At 32.9% G+C, this 22,827-nt stretch overlaps 1 protein-coding gene and 1 non-coding gene across 4 annotated transcripts in view; one reads left to right on the forward strand and one right to left on the reverse strand.

Annotated features, from left to right (window-relative positions):
* Window positions 1-238: 238 nt before the first annotated feature.
* LOC105197226 (calcium uptake protein 3, mitochondrial) overlaps window positions 239-22,827 on the reverse strand; it is a 28,012-nt gene continuing 5,423 nt past the window's right edge. Inside the window, exons 2-12 of one of the 3 annotated variants that reach the window (XM_011163515.3) lie at window positions 9,163-9,304; window positions 8,562-8,672; window positions 5,550-5,597; window positions 4,536-4,618; window positions 3,832-3,894; window positions 3,190-3,288; window positions 2,363-2,491; window positions 1,738-1,961; window positions 1,333-1,490; window positions 1,017-1,174; window positions 239-766 (exon numbers count right to left, since the gene is read on the reverse strand). In XM_011163515.3, coding sequence (XP_011161817.1) covers window positions 698-766; window positions 1,017-1,174; window positions 1,333-1,490; window positions 1,738-1,961; window positions 2,363-2,491; window positions 3,190-3,288; window positions 3,832-3,894; window positions 4,536-4,618; window positions 5,550-5,597; window positions 8,562-8,672; window positions 9,163-9,304 — 1,284 coding nt within the window. In that variant the 3' untranslated portion in view covers window positions 239-697. The remainder of the gene's footprint in view (window positions 767-1,016; window positions 1,175-1,332; window positions 1,491-1,737; window positions 1,962-2,362; window positions 2,492-3,189; window positions 3,289-3,831; window positions 3,895-4,535; window positions 4,619-5,549; window positions 5,598-8,561; window positions 8,673-9,162; window positions 9,305-22,827) is intronic. The other 2 variants (XM_039447293.1, XM_011163517.3) reach the window with 2 other exon arrangements.
* Window positions 16,090-16,162, forward strand: Trnar-ccu. The gene has a single exon. It is a non-coding gene; the product is annotated as a tRNA-Arg (tRNA).

The following is a 22,827-nucleotide window of genomic DNA, read 5'->3' on the forward strand; positions in this document are numbered from 1 at the left end:
AAAATATCGCTGTTGCAATATCTGAAATAGAGAGAGTAGAAATTACAATTATTTATTATTAAAGTTAAAAATTTAAATCAATAAAAAAATATGAAATAAAAGATATTTTTTTTAGATTTATATAGAAAATAATATAGCTATGAGAAATTGAAAATTTTGAACATTTTATATATGCGGAAGATTGTTGATAAAGATTGAGAGAGAGAGAGAGAAAGAGAATTTTTTAAGCGAAACAGAATCATAAAAAAATACATTTATATAATCACAAATTATACAATAAAGAATATATTATTACAAGACTAAATTACTTAATAAAAGCTGAAAAGACAAAATAATTTCTATTTCGTAGCTTCTATCGCGTTTATTAGTTAGAATTCGAAAAGTATGTTTTTATTTTGCTATTACCAATAATAGCTGCTTCATATATATTATGATTGTTTAAATAACAATAACAATATGAGTATTTAAACAACAGTATGATCTTAATAAATTTAGCTGCGCGTTGCATAAAATATATAATAATTGCATATTTCAATATTTTCAAATAAATATTAGTACAAAATAAACGGGAAATCATTTGATGGCGATCAGTATTATCGGAAAACATGCAGCATTTATAAGATTTGTTTAAATTAGCGAGTAGTGTTATCTTTTCTTGCGCCTTCCCGTTTTTGTGTATTCCGTCTCAATTTTTTCTTCACGGTGCTTTCATCTCTTGTTTTACGCAGAATTTGAACGCCTCCCAACCTTCGTTGCGTTGTTGAGACTATAAAAGATGGAATTTTATATTAGTTAACAGTGATTGTCATATTTTTCCTACGTTTTACAAATTGCCCGATAATATTGTGTATGATGCTGTATTGTAGAGCCTGAGAAATGGCAACCATTCGTACAGGTCTCTTCTCGGTCTTTACTTCGACATATTTCATATGAGATATTATGTATCTTCTAAAATAATTCTCAAAAGTGAAATATTATATTTTCAAAGTGTCTGTATTTCGTGATGCCGTGATTACCTTGAACCCTCTATGCAATCGATCTTTCATAATTGCTATGAACTCCTTATAAGAAAGTTGACCGTCGCCGTCCTCATCGAATAGTGCGAAGACGGTATCGATTATGTGAGTCGAAAGCATCGTTCCCGTGCATATCCTTACAGCACGTTGAAATTCACCTTAAAAACAGAAATCTATATTAAAAAGATGTAACAAGTGAACATTTATTACATTTCAAACAATTCACATTTAAGGATTTAATACTGTAATAAATATTCTCAACATATAACAAATTGGCTTTGTATATTAATCAAATAAGACTTTGATTAATCTTTACCTTTCGATATGGGATGGTCAGCCAATGTATACATTCGCATCGCTATTGAAAAATCATCCAAAGTGTTCAGAAATTGATAGAAGCGCCGAAACTCCTCGAACGTGATACCAATATGCAACTCTGCTCGATCCAACATTCTATCCAAGTACTTGTCATATCTGTGAATTTTGTTTAATTTATTCTACGTAATTTTTAAATTAGTTAGAAAATACAGTGATGAATCGAAAGAAATGGAAAAAATTTTGGATGCCATTTGGAACGTTCAATTTGAAACACAAAAACGTATAAGCTATTATATTTCGAATATCTTTAAAATATTTAAAATATTTATAGTTCCTTGCACAATTATCTCTCACAATTATTATATTATTTTTGAAACACAGCTTTTACGATTATACAACTTACTCGTCTGGTTCGAGGTATGTGTATCGCAACAAAATTTTAGCAAAATCCAATTCATTGATTGTATCGTGTCCCTTGCTGAATTCGTGGAATTCCAGTTCTAATATTTCATGTTGTAAGTTCTCCATGAAACGTTTGAAATCCTCATATCTTAATTCATTAGTACCATCTTTGCCGAAAAAGTGTACCATTAATGTAGTGTCCACAGCGTGACGTCGTTGCAAACCCTAGGCAACAAAAGAAATCTTCATGTTGAAATTTTTATCGACTATTTATTTGATACGTTTATTATAAACAAATTAAAAATTATAGTTCTCTAATTTATTCTCAAAATTAAATTAATTTGATATAATTTGATTTTTTTTCTTATGTATTTATTTTTATCTTTTTTACAATATGAATTATCATAAAATCTTTGCGTAAATAACAATGAGAACTAACAGCAGTTATATTTTCTTAAAGATATTGGATTTTTTTGTAGCAAATATTTAATTAGCGTCTTTGTTACGTTATTTAAACATTGACCATTTTTGTTTGGATACATTAATAAATTCTGTTATCAATTTTTATTTATTCTAAGTTCTTACTTCATCATATTTAAAGATGCGCGTAAATAATATCACGATACCTGATCGTCGTCAATGAATTGGCCTTGAATTTCTTCTGGCGTTCTCTGGCGTTCCTGCAATTGTTCCAATTCCTCTTTGGTTTCGCATCCATGACGACCTCTCCACGCGTGACTGAATATCTTCTCCATCTGTATTCGAAGATGAAGATGTGAGAGCGAACAATTACTATTGCAACAGTTCAACACGATGTTAACACACTTTTTACTAACAGACACATATGCCAGGATTACATGATATAAAGGCAAAGTGACAGCAGTGTTTCGGTGTCCAGTATTAGTAGTTAATACATCTGAAATAAGTGGCAAATAGTGTTAGAGCAGCGGTTATATTAAAGCACAGATGTTTTTCACAGAATGGCACTGGTAAGCTGCATGTTAATATATCGAATATCAATATTAGTAAAAAAAATAGATTAATGATTGCGATTGCATATACATTGAACCATAGTGGATCTGCACATATACCCATGAAAAATAATTAGTACATATTTTCCTAAATATAGTTGCTTATATTCTAAAAGATTGTATATAGCAATAACATAACATAGGTTGCAACTGATTTTTAAAAGACTACGAACAGTTTCAATATATTTTATATTATAAATAATCATCAAAAAATATCGTTACTTTTCTTTACTGCAATTGTGTTTTTACGATTATACAACCTTTTATGCTGTGTTAAATAGTAGACACAATTTTGTGTTAAATAAAGACATACAGATAAAAGATATGAAAAATAAACGTAAAATATTAAATAATAAAATAATAATTTAAATTAATATTAAATACAACATGTATTATAGCATTTTACATATTTGCAAACTTACATAAGAATGTGGGATGATTTCTTTCGATTTATTCGGATGAGCTTCGCGAAGTTTTGCCTTGCCTATAGTCTCTTCGCTCGGAGCTATTATGGCACGTAACTAATTTGATGAAATAAATAAAAAAGCATTAGCTTTGAACAGAGAATAACGCATTCTGAAATTAATGAAATGAAAATGTTAATCGAAATTATCGCAAAAAATATTTGCAACATAAAATTATAAATGATGAATAAATATTAAATAAATGTAAAAAAAATAAATAAATAAGTATAACAAATAATTAGTATATAGTGTATCTTATTTTTTCTGGAATATAAATCTAATCATTTTTCAAAATTTTATTAAAACCTTTATAAAATGAATTGTTTATCTTAGCATTAATATGCATTCTGAAAAATCAATTAACATTAGCAGTAAATATAATTTTAAAAAATATATGCACAATATATGTTTAAAAAGTTGAAGGGCTTCGCAGAATAAATAGTTCAAGGTGATAAATAGCAAACTGTACAGCCGTTAGATGATTTAATAGCTGAAAGAGATATAACGGCTTCCATATTGATTTTCTAAACATCAGTCCATGTTTAATTTCTGACATCGTCCTGATTGAGAAAAGTTTTCAAAAACTTTTCTAAAACTCACTGCACGTTTTGTAGGCTCATCGAGTTCTCGTTCCTTCAAGCTGCCGCCGAGTAAACGACGAATCTATGAGAACAACAAAAACTCTGTTGATACTAATCGATAATTAGTATAAAAGTTTCTTAATATTAAAAGTTCTTCCTTGGTAGATCCATCCCACAATTGTTCCAGCTTGTGCATACTAGAATTCAATAATGTTCCATCTGATGTGATTTTGAACTTATATTTTTGAAAAAAACAAATTCTTAATATGTGAGGATAGAAAAATGTGAACCTCTTCTATTACTGCAATCTTGGTTCCTAAGTATATTTGCATATTTATGTGATATTTTTAAAAACATTAAATTATTTGCATATTGCAGAATTGCTAGTTTATCGGTTTCCTAGCTCAAAATTTTGACCATTATTACAAAAAGAACAAGAATATAATAAATAATACTAATAAAAATATATATTCAAATCAAAATACAATGTAATGTGCAACATTATTGTTTGAATAAGTCTGTCTTATTTTTATTAACTAAATTCTTATAATGATTTAATAATTTGCAAAAGAAATATTTGTGCTGCTATGCAAATAAAGCAAACCTAAGTTTTATTTCGTAAAGTAAAATTGAAAAAAACTAACAAATTAATGCTTGCTAGTAGCTCTAATGATGTTCCTGCATCTGCAATTATCAAAAACGTGCGCACATGCGATGTCTTACCACGAGAAACTCAGTTTTGTCGACTCTCTCATTTCCGTCGGTATCAAACATATTGAAGGCGATTTGGAAACCAGTTTTCGGCTCTGTAACGAGATCAGTTATTACCGTAAATTTTCAACATTACATTGAAATATTCAACATTAACGAAGCATTTTTATAGCGCATGATATTTATATCTTATCAATTTTAAAATTTGTTTTGTGCACGAAACGCGAACGTATGTGCGTACACGCAAAGCATTTTAGATGAAGTACAATGTATTTTTATGAATTTTTTGCGATATATTTTCAAATTCTTAAAAAATTATTAACGCACAAGAAGCTAAGTTATAATTGAATAAAGTTGAATGATAATCGAGTTTCTATTATGAATATAAATAATATGCCATATTCTTCATTTAATTTCATTAAATTCATTTTAATCTAAAATTTTCACTTCAAGATTAATTACATGTGTATCAAATATCACAAATCTTTAAAAATATGTAGCTAATTTTCACTGAAAGCAAATTTTTTTTTTAAATTAGACAAAGAATTCGCAGATGAAAGAAAGAGCGTGATCCAAAGTAGCCAGATGACGTCAAATGACATCTTAATAATGTCTTAATGACGCCTCTAACGTTAATAAGATGTCACTGAAACGTCATTTGATATCACCTTGTCATTTAGGTTTATTTTCCATGAATTCTGAGTACCGCTTTTATGTAAGAATGCACTGTTATTTAAAACACACGCTTCGTGTATTAAAATGGTCACACAATAATTTGTGCCAGCTACATCAAACAAATTGAACGCTTTGTGCAGATTATAGTTTTCCAAGTGAGCGAATAACAGCCATTGCTTGTGTGTGAAAAAGACGAACGCGGCATCTCATCGGCCGATTTTTCTTCTTCAACGTATGATTTGTGCACCTAACACCGCGATCGAGCGTTGCGTTTCATTTAAACGTTTTATGCATTTGAGTCGCAGTTTGCCTCGTAAATATATCTAAAGTTATCGGTGGCAGAAAACTTACTTGTCAGGATGGATAGAAGGAACAGATACTCCGTGTAAGAAATAATTCCTGAAAATAAAAACGTGAGCAATTTAACGACAAAGTGCTGTGATTTTGTAAGCTGTTAAAGAATTACACGCTTAAAGTAATTGTATGTACATACGTTATGTACAGTTCGTGATATGTTCGTGATTGTACAAAAGCAAATTAATAACAGTAAAAAAAAAATTATTTTTATATTTTTAAAAATTATAAAAATTAATTAAATTTTTCATTATCGCATCCACTGATTTACACATTTTCGTGCATGCGTCAATATTTTGGACGCAAAAATGTGGTTCGACAATTCCACCTAATTTTACGATTGGACAATATTTTCTCCGCAATAGTAAATCGAGACGTTATAAAACTTTAGGCGATACCTCGAGAAGCAAATCGTTACTACTCCACTTGATTTTATCTTGATGTCTCGTAAATTCTCGTAATCTCGTCGAATTCTTTCCTAATTTTCCCGCTAATCCGCATTTAAGAATAATGAGGAGGTCTACAGTATTAAACGTATTTATGACATCTGAAAGTAGAATATGTCAAATACGCGTTAGACACGCCTCAGGTGATTTCAGATATTTTTCTTTGAGAGGACCATCGTCTTTGGAGATGATCAATAACTTAGAATTTAATAGCAAAAGCGAGACCCGCGGACGCATCTAAATTCTGATTTTAAACGTACTCCCTTGCGACGCGATTTAGCTCGCATGTAACATGACAAGGATGTTGTTTTACAAATCGTAGCTACCCCATAAAATTTAAAAGCGTAGAAAATTAATGGTGAAAAGAAAGTAAAGAAAGCAGAGTCAATCCACTGATGACGATGATGTTCTGTGCATGTAAATCTCTTGTTTCGTTTCGCTGTTAATTAAGTGTTTTCGCTGTCAGAAATATTTTTAGAATTAAAAATATTAAAATCCAAACGTGTCATAAATATGTACTTATCAGTGATAAATACTTATATTTGTTTTCGTATGACGTATCTAAAAATATCTTTTATATCATATATTAAATATTCATGTATATCAAGTAATTTTAAAATTTATCGAACTTAAATTTATCATTAATTCGATAAAAATATATTAATTCAAAAAAGATGAATAATATCATATTTCCAATATTTCCAAGATTAATATATACGCTAAATCACTTTGAAATCACTGCTTACAATAGTAAATAATAAAATAAATAACATACACATAAAGTACATTGTATATGTTGAAGAGAGTTCCTACAAAACCCAAACAAATCCGTTTTTTTTTAAATAGTAAACAATTTTATTTTATTTTATTTTATGAAACAGAAAATTTTAGAAAAATTTTCAAGAATCAAACAAGTCCATCAGACTTCAGTTTTTGTAGAGAATCTTTTATTTACAATATATCTATAAAACTAAAATTTTCAATAACTCTGATATTTAATTCGAAACGATCAGTGAAATGATATAATATTCCGAAGAGTAGCACGAGTCGTTGACACAATAAGGAAGTGTAGCGAGGTTACGACTACGGTCTCCCAAATCAATGGGTGCTCGGATAGATATATTGTTATGATGACGATGACGCTATCTCGGTCATAACGATAGCTTCTCGCTGATAGCGTCCAATCTCCTTAAGTTGTTCTTAATTGTAACGGTCTCCCCGCGTCTCCACCGAGTGTCCTTAAAAGCGGACCCGTTTATCTGCGCCGCGCCGGTATAATTCTGTCTCACACGCACGCGAAAAGGAGAAGAAAAAGAAGAGAAAACACGGTGGCGGTATAGGGGAACTCGTTATTATTGAAGAGAGGTGTGAAACTGGCTACCCTCCTCTCCGCCATCGCGGCTCCCCTTACGTCTGCTGATTATTTGCATTTCCATTAGCGCGACGAACGTGCAGTGCACGCGCAAAGAGCAAGGAGAAAAACGCAGTCGCCACGAGAAGTACTGCCGCGCTATTAAACTAATGATACAGCCCTGTCTGTCGCGATGTACGTTACACGTGGGTGGCGGAAACTTGTGTCGCATAAACACTATATAAATGCCGTAGACACAAGTTGCGACCGTACACGACGATTGCGATCGACAACTCCGCTTATCGCGCACGTCTCGTCATTTTTCTCGTCGAATCGCATACCTCGGTAGAAAGCTTCGAGGTGCAAATCGTCATACTTGAAGCTAATAAGTCTAGAGATATGTTAAATCGCAGATTTTTGGTAACGGAATCGTGGGATTTTTATTTGTTGACGCTATAAACATTATGCACGAATATAACTTATTATTCAACAATATCGTTTAATACAATTGCCTGCCTTATAAGTGTTATCATTTGAAGAGCTACGAAAAAAACTATTTCTATAAATTATAATTTTTTTCGGAAAGTACGGGCAATTTATTTTAAACTTTGTATAATCATAATAATATATATTTTACCTATGATTAAAAATTTTTGCAAGTTAAAATTATGAATGATAGTAGTTATAAAAACTATGTGATTGAACGCGCATCTTTAGGGTTCCTATAAAATGTGGATACTCAGTAACCAGAGACAAAAAAGATGTTCGGTCATTGTTGAGACTATCGGAATTAAAATATATTAATTTTTTCATTTTTTTTTAGTTGTAATGTAAAACTTCAATTTTTGTTGAAATTTTGTAAATGCAATTTTTTATACATCTTAAAATTATTGAAAAAGAATGTTTTTATTTATAATTTTAATTCTAATGATAATTGCAATGAGTAACTAGATTTTATAGGAACCGCAGGACAAGACGTATTTTTATAACTATAATTCATTATTTTTACTTGCAAAAATATGTATTATTATGTGAATAAAGTTGCTTAAAATAAATCGTTTGTATATTTTCTGAAAAAAATTTACATAAAAATATCCTCTTTTCTAGCCCTCGACTGCATACTACATAATTTTTCGTTCTTATACCTAAATATACTATTTATAAGACGGTAAAATATTTTAGTTCACTTTGCAAATGCTTGTATTTGATTACCTTTATCTCGTAAATTTCGGAACATATGTGTGCTTCCATGGCGTAGCGAAGCCGTCGAATTTCTCATCACTTCAAGTTCTTCATCGGACAGCACGCGCCTCTTTAATCTCGCTGAAAATATCATTAGAATCGTGTATGTCGCGTTAAGAAAGATTTATTGAAACCTATGACAATAAAATCGCATTGTACAGTAATACAATGCGATTTTATTGTAGTATGGCTATGGCTAGAAAACATATATCAAAGAAACGATGGTAATTTGTTGAACAAATCGAAGCTTTACTTTACAATTTGTATAAAATAAAACAAACCTCTGATGAGAAACCCGAAAAGTATTAACAATAAAAAAAATAAGAATTTGACATTTTTTTTCCCCGCAAAAAATAATTTTGTTGAAGAAATATATTATTTGTATAAAAGACGTTTATTGTATAAATCTATCGTAAAATTACGCCCTTCTTAATTTTTAAATTTTATATTATTGAAGTTGGAATGATGCAACTCTAGTTTATTATTCTAGTTGAATAATTTGGGAATATATTAAATAATTTTGGATTAATCAAAGCGCAAATATTAAAGTAAATAAATGTGAGTTACGTACGTCGAGGTTCGGCATCAATGACGCTGTCAAGAAAATCCTGCGGAGTCATATACAGTTGACCGTCGTATGCCACTGACGCAAATTTGATAAATCTCCTTTCCCTTGTAGTCAATTTTATCGCTTTATGCAGATCATCTTCTCTCTTCAAGAACAAATTGTTATTAATTAATGAAATATTCAATAATTACACTTCTTTTTTTCATATGCCAAATAAAAAATATCGTTCGAAATATTTACTTCGACGTAATTCTAATCATCTCGATAAGTTTTGAATTTTTAATCGCGCTTACCAAGAAGCTTACGGTAACAGATATGTAATATACCATAGACTTTAATATTTTTTAACACTTGCCGCGATTTCATCTCGAGATACTTCTCGAGTAACGCAAAGACGTACAGCATACCTTCCGTTACCTGTTCGTTCGATGAGTGTCGAAGAACGAATGATAGAGCGCCGACCTTTCGCAAAGAGATACGAAAAAAACAAAAAATATCAAGGCCGTGCGAAAGTAAGATTGTTATTGTCTTGAAACGTTCAACGTTTCATAAAATAAAATCCCGTCAAATATTATTTTATCGATTAACGTTGTGTAAAATATAGATCATACGATTTGTTTAAGAGAACGAATCGCATGAAAAAATTTTTATTTGAGTTCTAATTGATTGATATGTAAATGTATATAATTAATACTAAATTTTGATAGTTATATGCGAATTATTCAGTCTTTTTTTTTAATTACAATTTAAATGATTGATTGATAGTTTTTTTTCAAGTCTCAGAAAAAAATTAAAAAATTATTAACATATATCTTTTCAAAAATTTATTGAAATTATTAAACTGCGAAGAATAAAACTTAAAATGTTTTAAGACAAATTTTCATCATTTTCTTAATTAAATCGCTATTAAATATGATGTGACGAATATCAAATTGACTCTCAAGACCTATTTGTTAAAATTAAAAATTAAAAAGCCTATCAATGGACCCCCAATATTTATGAAGCTGCATCATGTTTCAAGATTAGCTTGATCTCTTCAGCAGAAACGCGATTATAAACACGGGCAAGCGACACGTCGATTCTTATCGACACTCATCGATTCGGGCATAGACTGAAAGTCGAGCTATTCATCGACAAGCAGACATGGGCGAGGTGATGAATATGACATGCTAATTCGCGCTTTGAATTCCGCCGCATTTCTGCGAAGGAACAACGTGTACTGTCAATTCGTGTCAGCGAGGTATTTGCAAGTTACTGACAGATACATTTTGTGTCGCGTTCGAAAACACAATAATAAAAAAATAGAAAAGATCGATCAAACTGCGCATCAAAATTTTTGTACGAACTCGAGACGAAGACATCCAATTTTAGTAACTGTGTAAATCAGAGCAAGGAATGGGTTATAATATATTTAATAAAACACACTCAGGCCGATTAAGAAATATTTCAGTTCGATAAATTTATAAGTAGCCACAAATAAATTTTTAAACAACCTTTTTCTCAAAGTGTAAGGCACAAGTTTTCAATGAACACGATCCATCTTTGCAAATAAATTTTGGAGTATTCATTCAAAACAATCATACAAAGTGTACCACGTAAATTCGTCTTTAGTTAGCTACGTATGTGATCGGTGTGTAATGTCCACCATATTGCTACGTAAGCTGCAGTTAAGTGCCAAACGATATGCTCTCGCATAACGACGTGAATCTGCGACCTCATCCGGCCAGATTGAATCGTTCGAGCCCAGGAAGCATCAAATCATCGGGAACGTATCGGCCGTCGTATTGCAAGGAGCCATCGGAGAAACTACCTCGCTCCTTGCCGACTTAAATTATCGTTTGCTACCTTGCACGCACGAGAGATTGCAGCTTTTATTTATTCGCGAGTAATGGCGCATTGTTGGTGCAGCAGCATGAGCTTCCGTATAAGATGATCTCTTAAATGATGGTTACGTTCTTAGTCTTCGTATTCCTATAGCCATTCGTTGCGCAAACGCCAATTCATATGTCGAGATCGGCCGTAGGTTCTCGATATCGAGTAATAAATGAAATTGACGGATGAATCGTATTTCTAACGAAGATATGTTCAATGTTAATTAGAACGTTCTAGTCTATCTCTCACGGTAATTATTAGGCTTATGTCCGTTAATAAAACGGTAGACAACAACGTACTCTTTAATTTTTAAAATGATAAAATTTGAATTTCCATTATTATTAACAATGGTAAAACTGAAAATTTTAATTAAAAAAATAACAAGAATTAATGATTAAAAAGCTAAAGAAGTTGATCAAATGTATATCGCGTCGAACAATTTTCTTCAATGTTTCTTGCAATAAAAAATTCACAATTTTTATATTTGCTTTCTTGGATTTACTAATTTCTAAAAATATCTTGCGCGGTTTCAAATTTCTTTCTCGTTTAACAATTTTTGTACAGGCGCAGTTGTAAATCGCGGCCACTGTAGAATCCTCGGCGATCCTCGGCAAGAGGCTATATTTGTCATTCGATGCACATTTCCATAAGTACCATCGTAACCAGATATCCTTTCGCGCAGATCAGATGTCCTTTCGCGAAGTTGCCTCTACAAATAAATCACACCTCATTGTGATAAAAAAGGCGTCTACCTACAATAGCCTGCATTTGTAATAGCGCTATCTACGCTGGCCGTGCGCGGTGGTTCGTTTCGCAAGTCTAAAAATCGCTCGGCAAATTGCGGACGTGAATTACATTCCTCTTCATAAAATAAAAAAAAATAAATAATTTTATTAATCATTTCAGAAATAATTTGTAATGAAAGCCCAACGGATATTGAAATATTAGACTGAATTAAGAACTAATACTGTTATAATTAATCAAAGAATGCTGAACAAAGTTAACAGTATGTTCTAATTAATTCTTCATCTCAAGATTGAAAATATCAGTTTTTTAGTATCTGTATTATTAAAAATATTATATGACGCATATAGTTTTTATTTATTGTCACGGACAAGTGAGATGTTTCTGTCTTCCAGTCTCTTCAAAAATTTTAACATTTTTTATAGTAATTAATTTATCAATGCGGTACTATTAATTTTCCTCAAGGTTTATTAAGCAATCTCATGAAACGCTCTTACGAAATAATTTCTTTATTTTAGAGCCTCCTAAAATTTATTTGAAAATACTAATAGAGTAGGAAACATTGATTTACGCAGCTATTTAAACTGTTTCTCCGCAAAGATTTTATATTTTGACACGATTGTAAATCGATTCTTTCTTTCCATACACCTAATACGTAAGATTGACGATTTATGAGATGCTAAGCATCGTTAAGGTTAATCACGTCAGAGAATTCGAGAAAGACCATTCGACCGCCTACTCGGTTTTACAAATTTAATGTACAAGAGTGTAACAAAATAAATTTTGTTCCTCAATGTACAAGAAACTGCATTTCGAGAAGAAGAGTATTACAAAAATTTTTTAAAGTAAAAAAGCTACAATAAAAAAAAGTCAAATTTAAATATTATTTTTTCTTATAGAGAAAATATTTACCGTAAGTAGATATTTCATTAGTATTATTCGAATAATTATTTATTAAAATTAAAAAATTTTTTTTCTCGGTGTAGATATAAAGAAATGCAAGGAATGCAGAGATAAAAGCAAAATTGCATTCAATAAGAATTCAGATACGTTCTTCTAAAAAAAGGATTAATAAAAAGACAAAGATTGCAATTCTATAAAATTATAACGAACAAATTTTTCAAGTTATATTTAATATATTGCGCCAACCTATGCCACACTCTTGTAGATTAAATTTGTCGATTTCTACAATTAATTTTCTCAGGTTAAATATGACGAACGGAGATGAGAGTAGATTTCGCAACCTCCCATTAAATCTCCTTTCGCTCTTTGCTTGTGTACCTTAAAACAACTAATTTCTTGAAAATTGCACCTCGGCCGTTTAATCAGTATCACGTCGACTCGACTACATCCAAGATTCTCATGGTTTAGAGCGTGATACCTCGCAAACGTATTTTTCCCCGACGACGACGACGACGACGACGACGACGACGACGATGACGATGACGACGACGTTCGTCCTTCTAGCACGGAAATAAGACGCAACGACGAAGACGAGTGTAAAAAGGAAAACGTGGTCGCTTTAGTCAATTTAACTTATATCGCGCTCGCGCGATTAATATTCCGGACGGATGGCGTTCTTACGCTTCGTTCGTTCTCGCCATAATGCGAGGCGCTCAACAACGTATATCGGCACGTCCTCGCGTGTCTACCGGGGCAGGACCACGCGGGATGTTAGGCTGGCATGTCCGCGGTGTCGAGGGTAATGACAGGCGTGGTGAACATTATGCTAAGTGCAGAGAGACCAGGCCACTTCTTTTCGTCCTCCCGGACCTCTCTGTCCATCTCTTCCTTTTTCGCCGATATCCAGCGGGCATCACGGGTGATTAAGGCCCCGTTGAGACCTCTCTCTTCTCTCCCGTGAGAGTTCTCACCTCCTAGACCTATCCTTCTCGCACTTTCCTCTTCACTTCCCCCTCCTCTTCCATCCCTGCAGCTGCTTATAGTTTTCAATAAAGAAGCACGCGACGCGGCCGCGTAGAAACAATTTCCTCGAAGTTGTTTCGCCTCGTTTCTCGGCTTAAATCGATAGCGAGGGGCAACGGCGATAGGCATCGGCCGGTCGAGACTCGCGCGAGAAACGGGCGCCGGCTGTCGATTTTTGTGGATGGGTGTTAAACGGAGGCGTCAGCATGCGAGAGGAGAAAATCCAGTAGACCTTGAAGCACTACGCTTTTTCTCCGGTTCTACACGGCGGTCAGGCGATATGCGAGATAAAGGAAGGCGATTTTATAATATTAGAGCAGCATCCCCAGATGCTGTTCAAGATCCCCGAAATGTTCAAGAATCTATCTATGAGATGATAGAGATTTTTTAAAAATATGGATTTATTTAGATACACAGAAATTTGATCGAGCAAACTTATTTTGTAATGAATAAAGTATTCTATACAAATCAATACATAAATACGAAATAATGATAATATTTAAATAGGATATCGCAATTCAATAAAAGGTGGTGAGATTTTAATGAAGTTTTCATAAACAAAGTTGTTTAAGAAAATTGTTTAATGAAAGGAATAGTTATTTCTTTACAAGTCGAGTAGTTTTTTATCTGTATACTGGAAATAAATATTGATATTATGTAAAAAAAAATATGAAGTTTTTCCTCTTATCTGTGTTGCTTCTTTTAAAATTAGAATTTTACAAATTTTGAAATGATTATTGATACGTCTTACGTAAATGTAAAAGTCCAGTGCATTATGTATGTAGAAGAATAAATTACTTTCATATTTTGTAAGTAAATCGATTGTGCAAAAATAAGTGTTCAATATCAAAATTTAAATTATTTCTGTAATAAACCATTTCCAGTTCAAACTTCTTGCGCTCGTCACCCAACGCCATTACTAACACGTGTAATCTCAAGCGGCGATACAAATTCGTGAAGTCCAATTTAAATAACGAGCTGTTTGAAGTGTTAATATTCGGGCGTTGACGATAATTCGGGTTAGCGAATCGACGATCGTGCGTGAAGTATGTGCGTGTGCACTCATACTTTGTACGCGTAAACGCATTCTCACGCGGTATGCGTAAAATTAAGATTATCACGGGAACGTATCTCGGCGTATTTGTATCCTCTACCGGGAAGAGAATCTCGTAGACTTTAAATTGTTATTTTCTTCACAAACGTGAAATAATATTAGTTTAAACAATATTAAAGTAATTGCGTTACTTAATTTCTAATTAGTGTTCTCCAAGAATGTATACATCTTTGAAGAAAAGCAAACAATTGCAGAGAAAATTTTAAATAATCGTACTGTTCATTAATTTTGTTAAAATTATATAGCACAGTTTTTTTTTTAATTTGTATGTATACGTAGAATTTTTTCGCGTGATATATCAGTGATAAATCATCAAGTATAATTTATAATAAAATTTATAATAAATCATCAAGTATAATTTATAATAAACGTATTAAAGTACACTATGCTACACCATCTAAAATTTGTAACCATTTCGGAGACAATGTATTTTTAAAATAATAGTTTTAGATTATATAAAATATATGTTGTAATTTTGTCTGAAACTAAATGTACGAATTACTTATGAGTTTCCAAAATTATGTGTGTAAAAGTTAAAAGTGCACATATTCGCTTTACATTTACTTGGCTACCAAATATGTACATGCATGCACATTTACATATTCATCTGGTCAGTGTGTAATGCAACGACGATGATCATGGATTATCATATTTATGGCAAGCCACGGTGGCGCCAAGATTACCTGCCGAAGAAAATTGAAATCAGATAGCAGCTTTTCTTGCGAAATAACAATGTTTGCGTGTATTTGTATATGGATATTTATACACGCATTTTCAAGTTCTCAGCCACAATCTTTTAGAATTATAAATTTCAATTTGTACGAACGATGAATTTGGGAACAGTCTTATGATATTGAAAAGAAAATATCGAAACCATTACGATAATCATTGTTATTAAAAATAATCTGATGTCATATAATCTGTTTTCATGCGTTTTCAATTACAACCAAATCTTTAAGGACTTAAAGTCTTACGTAATATTCTCTCATGTTTTAAGTATTCTCGATTAATTATTATATGTTAATATTTATCATACATTTTGAAAAATAAATGCTAAGGCAGAAATAATTTAAATAATTATTAGCAGGGAATAATGTGACAAAAGATTGCTCGATGATAAAACTAAATATCTATATTTAAGATTAATAATTATTAGATTTGGGAGTCACTTTTGCATTTCAGAATAATTATTTTTTCCAGGTTGATTGCCATTTTTGTGTCATCATCGTGAACTGGATACATCATCGTACACTGGACGCGTTTAACCCACAAGCGCCCCTGTGGCCTAATGGATAAGGCATCGGTCTCCTAAACCGGGGATTGTGGGTTCGAGTCCCACCAGGGGTATGAAATCAAAATTTTTTTATTCTTCGTTCGTTCTTATAAATCACAAATGTCCCATTATTAAAGGTGCAGCAATTCTTATTATCATATCTATGATAATGTTTAACAGAAATATATTAAATTATTGCAATATAATAAAATCATCTGGTTTTTCGTAGGAAACATAATTACACTATATATATAAACATGAACGGAAAGAATAATTTTGCTGAAATAAAGAACTGAAAGTTATTATGTCGAATCATTTAAAAAAATTTTATCGGATATTTAACTTGGTTGCTAGAATGTCCAAACTGTTTGCAGCAACATTATCATATTTGTCTTACGCAATTATTTTGATAGTACAAATTAACATAAAATTATTTTGATAGTACAAATTAATATAAAATTATTTTCTAACCTGTATTTAGCTAAAGTTTTAAATGATGCAGTAAAATTGTTCTTTCCGTTGAATATATAACAGGAAAATATGTGTATGTAGTAAAAAAAAAATCATTTTCAATTTTATAATTTTTTAAATAATAATGCAAAAGTGCTTCATGAAGATATCCGTGTATGTATGAAACTATAGTAACTATACAGACCAGTTTTCGAAGAGTTTCTTCGTATTAAAATCTGGTAGTAATTAGTATCAATTTGTAATTCGCAAAAGATAAAGGGTATGTTGCTGAAATGAGAACATCTCAAGAATAGCTCGAGAATAAGATTATTTTGAGGATTGGAAGAATTTAACGTAGAACGCGAAGGCATTCGTAGCTGTCTATCGTTCACCAAAATCTGATAAAACGCTCGTACGCCTTTTGACTGACGTGAATCGATTTCCGCGTATCTTTCGTAATATCGGCCGCGAGGATTCGGGGAAGGAGCCGATCTAACGGCGGACAAGGTTGCAATATATTGCTCCGAGCTGCGGCCGAAATACTCAAATCAGATTGATAGCCGCGTAAATGTAGGCTGGGTGGTCCGAGTGATTCTAATGCGGGGAAGGTCCTGCTCGGGTTAATCGGTCACGAAAACATTTCGAGGGGTTGCCCGTGGACTTGGCTTTGGCCCCGCGATAAAATCGATCCTCCCAATTCACAGAAGAGAGTAGTGGTTATTATCGGTCCGTCTCATGTCCGGAGAGGCTTGTAGCGGTCTACTTTATTGGATATTCGAATGAAGTTCGTTGAGCTTTCCCTTCCTCGATATGAGTTCCCTAGATTAAGCGCCGTTGATGCCTAATTCGAAATTTCTAATACATAACCCGCTCATTTTTCTTATTCAAATAATATTAAGAAATAAAGAAGCGTTCTTTATATGATTCTTATGTCCATTTTCACCGATGTAGATTAACTTTGATCTTGGTTGGTTTAATTTACGCGAGCTCTTTATCCTTTTCTACCTCTGAAAATTAGGAAAAAATAAAGAGTGGATTAAACTGGGATCAGAGTTAATCTACATTGGTGGAAATGGACATTAATCATTCGCATTTTAGCCTTTTACATTGCAGTGATTTAATCAACAAATAAATGTTGCGCACGAAAGATATTATTTGCTATATTTTTGGAAGAATCAAAAAATTTCGTGTAATGATATTTTATGTATAATTTACTAAGTCAAAATTGATTTCTTAATGTTATTTTCGTTTTATACATCGAAACTTGTTTGCAAGATTATTCAATAAATCCTACATTACTGCGTTACTTAACTGATCTTTTCGACGCTTTTCACATCATGCGCATTGCCCTTTCTGCGCATAAATTATCATTTGCGTTATCTCGCGTACAAATCGCGTGAGCACGTTCTAATTTTGCCGTATGTTTGGCGCCGATACACACCGGTGAAATTATCGGCCATTCTTTTATCTCTCGTTTACCGCAACCGTTTTTCTCTATTTCCGGACTCGTGTTACGGCGTTATCCGTGTCGATGGCAGATCTCTTGTCTCTCTCACCTCGCCTCGAGATCCCGAGCACGGTACAGCGGCAAGAGGATAAACGGTGCGGTCGAATCTCGTGCGAGTGCGATAACGATTGCCGGGTTCGTGCGGTGCCACGAGAGCAGGGTGGGTCACGTGATTTGTGGTCGCGCGAAAGAGAATCTCGTCGCAGGGAAGGGATGCTGGGATGCCGGCCGTTGCATACCGCGTGCTGCGCCAGTGTGTACATGCACTGTGCACTCGATGCAGTCAGATCAGTATCTCCATACACGCTATGTGCGATTCTGGTTATGCGAGGTGGCTCGGATACATCGCGGTCGATCTCTTGAGGGAAATAAACCTGTTTCCCGTCACGGGGAGAGACATGCTCTGCAATAATCTGGAGAAAGTTCTGTCTTTCTTGATTAAAAGCTATATTAGTTGAATACGTTGACAATACCAGAACATAGACTGAGTCGTGATTATATGCATAAAACGTTAAGGAAAGTTTTCTTGTTTAAATTTAAAAATTCTAATGATCTCAACGGAGATTGATTTGCTTCTTAATTTTTAGTAATTTGATATCATTAATATATTAATATTCAGAAAAAATTTTTAAATTGAATGGTGAATTAAGTTTTTTATCTTTTTATGTTTAAGTAAATATATTTATTATAATTATAAACATATTTTAATAAATATGTTTATTTTATATATAATTTTATTGATCTAAATAAATATTAATTGGTATATAAAATAATTTATTTTTAAACTTAGGAAATATTTTTTGAAATCAAGGAAATGATAAAATGAAAAAATAAATGTATTTAAATGTAAAATTTTTTCATCGCGTCATTAAAATTTAATACATGAAACATCTTGATTTATATACACAATAAACTGATTAAACACGTTTACATTAAACAATAAAACAAAAAATTAAAATAGCGATTTATTCTAATTGTCCATTTTATCACTATTTCGAGTTAATCGCAACAGTGAGGACTTAAAAAACATGATTTAAAATATGAAACTGTGCATGTGCGATTTATTTAAAATTACTTAAAAATTTAAATAGAAAAGTTTAAAAAATATAAAAATTCTATACAATAATAATAAGTTGAATATTATTGAATATTAATCTTGTATCATATGACAAGAAAATTTATTTTCACGTGTTATTACTTAAGCGCACGCCTCGATTGTCAGATGAGAATCGGAAGATAATTTTAAGGAGGATCCGAAATGTATAAAGTGTTTAGTTATCTCGTATTGCGATTGCAAAAAAAATGTTACCATCATCCGGGAGCGTTGTCATGTTCCTTGTTACGTGCGTACTACCCTGAAATTATCGCACAGCGCCCTGTCATTAGCCGATTCGGCGCTTTTCCCGTAGCCGTCTTTCACCTACGTCGCTTTCAACCTTTGTACCAATCTTAACCGCCCATGCTCGAAACGACTGGCAGTGAACAAATTATCGGGTCTCTTACGAAATATGAATACAACAAAACAAAATGTATTCCCTTCTCACATTGTTAACTTTCTATTTTTAGAGGTAAAAAAACAATTTGCGCACGTATAATTGATTTCATATAAAATAAAGTTTTGTATAAAATGTAAACAAAAGATTTTTAAATTATATTGATAAATCTTGCAAAGTAAAGCTTTAATGTTTTAATCTATGTGCAAATAAAATGCTGCGTGTTACGAGATTTTAAATTAAAATCTCTTTTAATACTAAATTCTAGTAAACAGAAAAAAATTACCGAATAATGTATAACATATTCGTTGCTGACATGACAAACTCATCGACGTGAAATTTGCATAACGCATGAATTGGCGCCGAAATTTACAAAATCAATGGTTACTTCAACCGGTCCCTCTCCATCACTACGTGATGGACGAGGCTCGTCGAGGTCGAGGATTCCCAAATCGTTATTTATTACTCGCTATGCAGCGCACTTAGTTAACCGTCGTATATGTAAACTAAAAACGGGAAGAGAGTGAACGAGAGGTGGGAGGAGGCGCGATTCCCGCCGGCCGGCGGCGGTTCTTAAATCATAATCCCCTCAAAATATTCAATTACACCGGCATTGTTTCGTCGTTGATGCATAGCGCGGTAACACGCGACGTGCACCGGGCCTCCCTCATCTTCGTATGCGTACACTTACGTGTGATGCAAACCGCGCTGTGATAGACGTCGTCGGTGCGCGTGTGAGAACCCCACGGGATACCCACGGGATACTCGCAACACCACCCACACCGCTATCGGTCCATTAGCCCAGGATAATGGGCACCCAACGCGCCACGTCCCACGCGCTGGCGCTAATTTCACGGTGGTTTAGGAAGCGTTAATTAATTTAGACGAATCGCCGCGCTCGCTCATTAGCATTAACTCATCGCCGTGATGATGGCCGACAAGACTTGGGTCGTGCCGAAACGTGCGATTCGACGTACTCTCCCTTCGACGATGAGACTTTTAGTGCACGCCCGTTGTCGTCGATGCGGTAGGTATCGATAGTATCGCGGGGGGATAGTTCACCATATGAGGAGACAATAATGTTCCCTCGTTTATGCGTTTTAAACGTTTATCGAAGGGATCGTCGACAAAGGGACTGATATCGGCCGACGAAAAGTTACAAGAGAAGCAAAGAAGAGTTTCTCGCTGCAAAATATTCTTAAGTCTTCGAAAACTCAAGAGAAATTTAAACTTTTAATTTTAAATTAAGTTGTATTCTAGATACCTTGAAAAAAATATCTATAAACCGTAGTTATAAAAAAAAACTATCAGATATCCGAAAATTTCACAATTTAAGGCTCCCTCGTGAGTTTCTATCCAACATAATAAGATTTTCGCAATGGCAGACGTCCAAAATTTCGGTCGGCACTATTATTACTATAGGGCAGACAAGCGTCAAGTGCAGTTCAAAGATTCCTAACGTTGTACCTTGATGCAAATGTTGTTGAAAGCGCTACGTCCCAAATGTCTATTAACGTAACAGTATATGAACTCAAACATGATTGCTGTCGAGTTAATCATGAAAAATAGTGTACGAAGATAAATAATTCAGGACATTAGATGGATGTTAGATCGATATAACACGATGACAATAACGGAGATTTATTAATTTTCTGGCATAAGAAATAAAATCAAGAAATATTTTACCAAAACAAAATATGAAATACACTATTAAAAAGTAATTATTATAATTTTACTAATATTCTAAAGTAATGTTTTAAAGTACTAATATTCCAAGAAAATTGTATACTTTTTTATTTTTTAATTTATTTAACATTCTTTCGAGACACAATTCGACGTGCATGTGTCAACGATGCCCGAATATGTTTTTCGCAGACGCACGGTCTGGAACGCATCTCAATTGAAAACGTCTTTGATTAACGTTCGGCCGCAGGTAGCCTGACACGCGATCCGCGCAAATTGATTATGAATATGAAAAACGATCGAACACGGAATCCATTCACGCCTACGTCGACGTCTACCCACGCGACTGATGTTATCATGCTAATCAGACCACATTCACGTGTCCTACCGCATCAGAATTCTTATCCCATACCTTATCATCAGATTATCATTTGGTGGTGCATTGTGTGCACGTTCGAGGACAGTAGTGAAATGTTTAGCCGGACTGTCCACAACACTCGTTTAAACTTGTAAAAATCGTTTATCTCCATCTATAGAAAGTACGGATGACCGCTTGAAAAATCGAATTAACAAAGCGAAAAATAATTTAGTTAAAGAAATATAATTCTGTGAAAATGGAGTATATTATGTTTATATAATTGTAATATTTTATTGTCCTTGAATTTTTTAAATTTAACTCTTCTTTTAACTATTTATTTAAAAATTGTACAATTTAAAATCGAAAATTTTCATTAATATAAAATATGTTAAAAAATATATATATATACATATTTTTTAAAGCATAATCTGAAAAAAAAACATTCTATTTGGAGAAAAAGTGTATAAAAAAAGTACCTTTTACTTTACTTAGAAAAGACTAAATTTCTGTGAAAATTATTTTGCGAGAAGTGATCCATTCTTTATTTTTGAATGATATTCTGACTAGATGCTCTTTCCAATATTAATTATCTCTCTTGTTCGACTTCCTTCGAAGGATCAACAAGCGATATCGGATAGCATCGCGTCAGACGCAACACGTGCATACACGTGTGTGTCCTGACGACTTTCGGAGTCTTTAATCGTGTGGCGTCGTAAAGCCTCGTATCTGATTTATTGTTTATCGTCGATAATATGTACGAAGGTGTACGTGGCCGATCGATCACTCTCTCTCGCATTCGAATTATTCGGGGTACATGAGCGACGGTGTTGCTGCGAACGTTGACTGGGAGACAGGGGTGCATAAACGTACATAAACGTTGATATGAATAATGGCGCGTAACTTGTGCAGAACGATCTCGGTAAAACGATCTTCGTGTAATGATTGCTTAGGCATATGAAAGAAAAGATGTATTGCTTGAAATACATACACGAATCGCTTATTTTGCAAGTGTAATGTTTTGAAAATTTATATCTCTAGGATAAAAAAATATACTAAATTCATATATACATATATTTAACAATAAATTTAACTATCAGATTTTAAATATAATTTTAAGCTTTTTATATAATGCAAGTGCAAATAAATTTCTCAATTTTAAATTGCATTTTTGAATAAATTCTTGAATAATTAGTTGAAAAAAAAATTAAAATGCAGCAAATCAAAGATAATAAAATATTCTTTTCCTTA

Source organism: Solenopsis invicta, chromosome 3, assembly GCF_016802725.1.
Source record: "Solenopsis invicta isolate M01_SB chromosome 3, UNIL_Sinv_3.0, whole genome shotgun sequence".
Classification (NCBI taxonomy): domain Eukaryota; kingdom Metazoa; phylum Arthropoda; class Insecta; order Hymenoptera; family Formicidae; genus Solenopsis; species Solenopsis invicta.